Genomic DNA, 7,200 nt, shown 5'->3' with positions numbered 1-7,200 from the left:
GGTAACATTATTGTTCTTTCAGTAGATAGCGCTTACAGCTGTTCATACCATATGCATGCCAAAGCAATTGTTAAACTTGATTGTTATAATAAGATAAATCTCACCTGCAATAAGGGCCATAACCGACTTGAAAGGAATTAAAGTTTATCCATATCGCTTTGACAGTGCTCCCGCCAAGTTGCGGCTCAATAGTCCAGCGGCAGTAATGCAACCCGAGAAAGGAACATGGGTAATTAGGGCTGTATAGAGTACCGTTTTTCGCGGTTAACGTACGTTGTGGTTCACAGGCTGAAAAAAAAAAAAAATTCAACGTTTCGGCTTCTGTTTTATAACGGTGGACACACCAATATTCAAGAGCAACCGTTTGCAACAGGCAATTTTTATTTCTGTGTGAAAACGAGTCTTAATGCGAAACCATTCATATGAAAATGTGTTCCGCCTAGAAGTCCATTTTTATATCAAACTCAGTTTCATATAAAAGGTTTTGGACGAGGACTCGTTTTGAAACAGGCGCAAGGTAACTCGGAAATGGCCTATTAGTTTGAGCCCTGAATTTTTTTCATTATGCTCAATCCCTGCACTTCCTCTCATGAGGACAATAGTAGTTTCAAATAACACTATCCCCCAAACGACCAACCTATTCTTACACCGAACGTTAAGGTCAGTCTAGCCTGAGTATTAAGGCTTTTCGAAGGCATGATGTGAGGGAGAGGGAAAAAACAAAACGAAAACTGATACTAATACTGATATAAGTTTGGTTCGTAATTGGTTTCCCATTTCTTGGACTAGCGCTCTAAAGAAAATCCATGCATTCTAGAACTTAAAACTACCTTACCATATGTAATCAGTTTTATGAACTCCAGTGCAGTTAAACCAAACAAATCACGAAGCCTACGAATAGCCACTTACTGGTGAACGCGTTTGCCCCATAATACGGTCCAATTCCTTTAGAGGTAAACCCAGCGACCCGAATGTAGTACTTTTTTCCTGGCAGGAGCCCAGTTAAGATAAAACTTCTGGTCGATGCCCTGACGTCGACCTGAGCGGAGAAATTTGGGATTCCATAGCACGAAGTTCTGTACTTAATGTTATAGCCAAGAAGTTTGCCATTGCGATATTTTTCGGGAATTGGATGTATTGATATGTTGATGCTGTCACCTCCAGGATAATTGTTGTTAACGGATACATAAGGACTTCTACTGGGTACTACGATGAAGAAACAGAGAAAGAAAACACAACAACGTAAAATAAAAATAAAAAATCACATTTTATAGTGGAAGAGTAGGGCATGGAGTTCCCGGTGTTGTGGTCTGATCTATGGATATAGGGGTTAGGTGTCAATTGGGACGAAAAGTTCTGTTCCTCTCTCCTGCCACTCCATGAATTGTGGCGAATTAAAGTAAAGTAAAAGTAAAGGAAGCGAAAAGGGTATTTTAATATTTTTGGTATAGCTTTTTTTAAACCAAATTTAATTCAAACTACCACGGGGGAAATAAACGGGGCTAGCCTACTGGATTGTTTGTGCACAACTGAGCAATTTCGTATTAATTAGCATTACAACGTGGTACGAGTATAAAATGCTATTGCGTGTGCGAATTTGGATTCCGTGCAAGTAGGTTATAAAGACTTAAGGGAATGACTTCTCTTCATACCATCATATATCTGTAAAATAATTGATTATCCCTTACTTTGGGTAATACTGACAAATAGCATAACTGATGTAAGAAATGTTTAACGAAAAATTTTTTTTTTTGGTCTTTTTTGCTTCCTCTTGGTGAATGTTTAACCTGAATTAGCAATGCATGGCTGGGGCATTCCTTTAGACGGTGCAACAAATTAGTATTACGGGAGCCCTACCAGCGAATTAACTATCACATGTTTTTTTCATATCCGTCACTCACAAGCAGAGGAAGCAATTGAGTTCTATCTTCACTTTGCTCACACCTCTGACCTTTATCCTGATCATATTCTTTTGCTTATTAGATATTAGACTTTTTGTCCTCTACTCTACAGGTTAGGGTCTTAATAACAAAATTATGTGTATTTTTGATTGGATCGAAATTGCTTTTAAGGTGGCTATGTGGCTAGCCACATAGACAAAGTTTATCCAATCAGAAGCTTGTTTCTATTTCGTCAATTTCCTCTCCCAGCAAACAAAGCAAGCCCAAGCAATAATGTTCATTGTTGTGATATTGCTCTTGCAGAGAGACAGCATGAACGTATCTTTGAATGACTGCATACAACAAGTCGTTGGGTATATTTGTTTGCATCGCGTGTTTCATCTAACTTTACTTTTCACACTCACCACCTTCCTCGGTAAAAAGCAATACTTCTGAACTCCTGTGTGGTTGTCCTAGTACATCCACGACAACAGCGAAGAGACGATACTCAGTGCCTCCTTCAAGTCCGCTTAATGTTATAGACGTAACGTTTGGAAAAACAATGTCCCCTGCTATCTCTTTACCATCAGTAGTTTCTACTATTGCAACATAAGCCCGAACCTGGTTTCCAAGCCTGACATCGGTTAGGTTTGGCCATTGAAATGTAATACTGGATTCTGAAGCATTAACGACGGTAACATTCCATCCATCCACCAGTGGCGCTGTAAATAATGTTGGAAAGTCATTGTAATAAAAATTATCTCCGTTACGAGGTTTAGTAGATAATAGTTTTCTACTCGTTACGCTATGCATGTTTTGCATAAATTTATGTCTTTGTTCATACAAATTCTCATGCTATTATTTAGCATTGTTATAAATATATATAAAAGCAGTTATGCATTCAGTTTGTCACTCTAGCTCCAAGTAATCCCGGCAGTTTACTTTATTTTGCTGTTCAAGATGGCTAACGAAGAAGCAGGGGCTTCTTTCGACGGCGATTGGGCGGTCTCCGAAGCTGTTGCTCGTGCAATGTCAGCTATAACGGACTCAATTTACATTGTTATCGATACCCGTCTCCAATCGTATAAGCAGGATAACTCACAGACGGTTGAAGCAGCGGTTTGGCGCGCGAAGCACGATCACTACGAATTTAAAAGTAGAGGGAACAAACAGCAATACGAACACGAAGAGGATGTCTTTGTTCACACAAATTCTCATGCTATTATTTAGCATTGTTATAAACATATATAAAAGCAGTTATGCTTTCAGTTTGTCACTTTAGCTCCAGGTAATCCAGGCAGTTTACTTTATTTTTTGTTTTCATTTTTATTTTCATTAAATTTTTCATTCGTTGGCTTTCCGTTTACAGTGCTGGCAGTTTGGACATCTGGCAAATAATTACCCGAAGAATAAGTTATCTTCGTGTTGACTAGAGCACGTTGACATTGCAAGTTTCATTTAGGGTCTATGTGGAGATTCTGATTTTGTTTATACCGAGCTCAATGAAGATAGGGCTGAATTTTCTTGTGGCGGAGAAAGGTTTAATCAGCGAAGTAAATTCCCCGTCGCATTGCGTCAACCCTTTGTCAGTAGTCGAAGGAAAGAAACTACGCTTAGTTCTTGATCTGCGTGATGTCAACAGATATTTAGTCAAATGTAATTTTCGTTATAAAGATCTTCGAGAATTAAAAGCAGTATCGTACGTTCTGCAATCACATTCCGGAAATTGTCAAATCAATCAGTCAAGATTTTCGTCGATAATCAGGGCGCATCTCGTATCCTAACGATTGGAAGCCCAAAGCCTCACTTGCAGGAAGTATTGTTAGAGGTTTTAAAGCTCTGTTTCCGATTCGCAATTTCTATCGAGGCGCATTAGCTATTCCGTGAGGAGAATCTTCGTGCTGACCTTCTAAGTAGGTTCATAGGCAAGAATGACTGGCGTTTGAACACCCGCGTATTCAGTATGATTGACAAGAAATGGGGGACCCCATTCCATTGATCGATTTTCCTCGCACCTTAACAACCAATTTCCTAAATTAAACTCGAAGCTCTTCTCGCCCGGTTGTTTCGGAGTCGACGCCTTTGCGCAGAACTGGAGTACAGACAACAACTGGCTGTGTCCCCCAGTCCATCTGTGTCCACCATCTCTAAGAAAGCTGGCTAGCCCCAAAGCCGTTGGTACTCTGGTAGTGCCGGAATGGCCCTCAGTATCGTTTTGGCCTGTCTTGCACGGCACTCCAGGCAGATTCGCCCCATTTATCCTTGTCGTCTTCAGAATTCAGAATTTCCTACTCGGCCAGCCTTCCTATTTGGTCAGTTGTTCAATATATTTCAGCTCCATTGTTGAGCGTTAAGAGCTTTTTGGCTACGCCTGTGCGTGGCAAGTCTTCGTCATTGGTAGACCATCTTCGACCATCCTTTTCTTTTTGGACAAGTGTTAATAATTTATGTCTCCTTGCTGGTTTAGCGCAAGTGCCTATTTCGGCCAATTCCTGTTTATTGTTCAGGTTTTAATTGCGTTATCAGCTCCATTGTAGTGCGTGAGAGCCGTTTAACAACGTCTATTTGGCGAGGTGCTCCATCTTTAGTTCAAGCAAGAGGTGTAATTTCGGCCAGCCTGCCTATATGGTGAGGTGTTAAGGAACAGTTGGCTGAGCACAAGTGCCTATTTCGGCCATTCCTGTCTTATGGTCAGGTGTAAATTGAGTTATCAGCTCCATTGTAGAGCGTGAGAGCCGTTTGGCTACGCCTTTTTGGCGAGGTGCTCCCTCTTTGGTTGAACAAGAGGCGCTATTTCGGCCAGCCTGCCTGTTTGTGAGGTGTTCAAAATATAGCTCCCTATTTGGTTAAGCACAAGCGCCTATTTCGGCGTTTTTCCTGCCTTATTGGTCAGGTGTAATTGTGTTATCAGCTCCATTGTAGAGCGTATGAGTTCTATTGGCTTTAATTTTATTTAAAATAATAATAATAATAAAGAAATCAGTAGTACTTTTGTTACTGCCTTCCTTTTTATTTTATGGACAGATATTAGGTCAGTCGGTATCTGAAGAGAAGCCTTGAACTTGGAGGACGCTGGTCTGTACAGTCAAGTTCCGTTGTTATTAGAGTTGGTCTTGTCAGCCAACGCCCCAGGCACCATTGCCAGATACACCAGTGGATGGAATCGCTGGCGCAGTTGGTCAAATCCAGGGTTGGTACAACGTATTCCTCATGTGCCCGCAGAGCCGCTGCATGTCGCCCTCTATATTTTAGAACTAACCAACACAGCTCTCCGGAACGGTCACGGGAGTGCAGTCATCGACACGGCTGTATATAGCATTAGATGGGGTGACAAATTAGCCGGTTTAGCCTCTCCATTGGACCACCCTATTGTTACCTCTGCAGCTGAGGGAGCGAGAAGGAAGTTGGCGAGACCCGTTCAGCCAAAGGAGCCGATAAGCGAGCATATGCTACTTGAGATGGCAGAACGTTATAATACGCCTTCGGCTTCGTTACTAACGCTACGTTTTCGTTTCATTTTCCTCATTGGGTATTTCGCCTTGTTTAGAATTAATGAAATACTCGGGATACAACCATGTGACATTCAGATTAGCGATTCACATTTGTCAATTTTCATTAGCGGTCGTAAGAATGACCAGCATCTCGACTGTCACACCAATATACTTCGAGCTAGATCCGGTAAAATTACTTGTCCTGTACGGAAAAGATTATGTCATTGTTGCTGTGGACCCACAAGAGTCAATTGGCTCCGATCGTTTGTAGAGTTGTTAAGTGTAAGAAACAGGAGCGATTTCATGAATATGCAGGTATTTGTTATTCTACCGCTCTAGACAACATGAGAAAATTCTTGGCTCCATTAGTAAAGGATGTTAAGAGGCATACTCTGTACGATTCGAGTTAGGGTCGGCCACGGTACCTCACCGATCTGGCTGAAATTTTGCATGTAGTCTTTGTTTGGAGTCCTTACTACGAAATGGATATTTTAAAGTTCTGATAAATTTTACTTTGGGAGTTCTAAACATGGCCAGTTTTGGTCGGCTGCGAAGGGTAGCCAATATGGCGGATCAAAGGACTTCGTGTCATCACTCTGTCCAGCTCACCATAATCTTTTACCAAAAGCCATTAAAACCGCTTGTAAGGGCTATCTTTGTACTCACGTTCTATGTCGAATTCTTCTCTGAAATGAAAAGATTTGGTCATGAACGAGCGAAAAGTTGTAGTATACTTCCAGGATACTTTTGAGACATCTAAATTTACTGCAAATCGAAAGGCCGGTATCTCCCATGTTATGTCGATTGACAGCTTACTGTTTAACCTGGACGTAGAGCTGTTATAGCAGGTTTGACAGGAGAAATAAAAAAATGGGCAACTTCTTTAGCACGGGAGAAAAAAAGATTAAAAACGTGTGACCAGTGCGCAACTATTAACGGCCCGTATAACAGTTATTGCTGGTTTCCGCTGTCACGCCATCGAAAATAAAAATCGCAACCATTCAATAAATTAAGTCAAGAATCTGGGATATGATAGATGATTGATATATAAACAACCTCAGCAAGATTTAGGTCTGTGCGGTTTTTCATTCGCGCTCTATTCGGATAAATGTTTTTCCTTCCGCAGATCATGAACACGGAAAAATCACTCGCGATCAGCGCAAAGTTAACATTCTCGATTTCCAGTGCCAATGCTAATTCAATTACACAAAGGTGGCATTTTCCCACGACTGAAACCAACAACCCTGACATTTTTCGTGGAAAATAAATTTTGTTTGCAGATCGAGGCAGGAACAGTTGATAACATACAAGTTGAGGTAAGTTCTGCTAATAATTCGATCTTGATGTATTTTGCTTAAGTTATTCCAGAGTTATTATTTCGGCCTTATTGACAAATCCACGGAGTTTCCTTTTTAATTTAATTCCTGGTGAATGTACAATGAAAAAGATAATTAAATTCGTGTGCGATGGATGTAACCTGTTCACTGCCCAGTTAAGTTAGCTTCACTGCATTGTCTCTTTTGTCCAGCTTCTACGTAATAATCTTGAATCAATTTCGGTGTGTTGTAAGATATTCACTTTATGATTTTCACTTTTGGGAGACTTAGGTATATCCGATATGACTTTCAACACTTTCAGCGTGTCTATTATGGCAAAATGTGGATTTTCAAAGTTTGTTGGCGATTCTTGTGGCCATGGAACTTCATCGGCCGATACACAGTGTATCATTCTAGCAGAGTGCAAAAAAGACATAAAGCCACATCTCAGGGGTTTCAATGTGATTGATTCCTCCCTCAAGAGTGAGATGCAATTGATCTTCGCCAGAGCAG

General features: G+C 40.8%; 1 protein-coding gene across 1 annotated transcript in view; it reads right to left on the bottom strand.

The window, feature by feature from the left end:
• The window catches only part of LOC138035466 (protogenin A-like), a 12,922-nt gene extending 10,229 nt beyond the window's left edge, over positions 1-2,693 (bottom strand). The window contains exons 1-3 of the mRNA XM_068882144.1: positions 2,306-2,693; positions 910-1,206; positions 105-288 (exon numbers count right to left, since the gene is read on the bottom strand). Coding sequence (XP_068738245.1) covers positions 105-288; positions 910-1,206; positions 2,306-2,693 — 869 coding nt within the window. The remainder of the gene's footprint in view (positions 1-104; positions 289-909; positions 1,207-2,305) is intronic.
• Between the last annotated feature and the right edge of the window lie 4,507 nt (positions 2,694-7,200).

This window comes from Montipora capricornis, unplaced genomic scaffold, assembly GCF_036669925.1.
Source record: "Montipora capricornis isolate CH-2021 unplaced genomic scaffold, ASM3666992v2 scaffold_400, whole genome shotgun sequence".
Classification (NCBI taxonomy): domain Eukaryota; kingdom Metazoa; phylum Cnidaria; class Anthozoa; order Scleractinia; family Acroporidae; genus Montipora; species Montipora capricornis.
The sequence above is the reverse complement of the archived record's forward strand: the minus strand, read 5'-3'. Positions and strand labels throughout refer to the sequence as shown.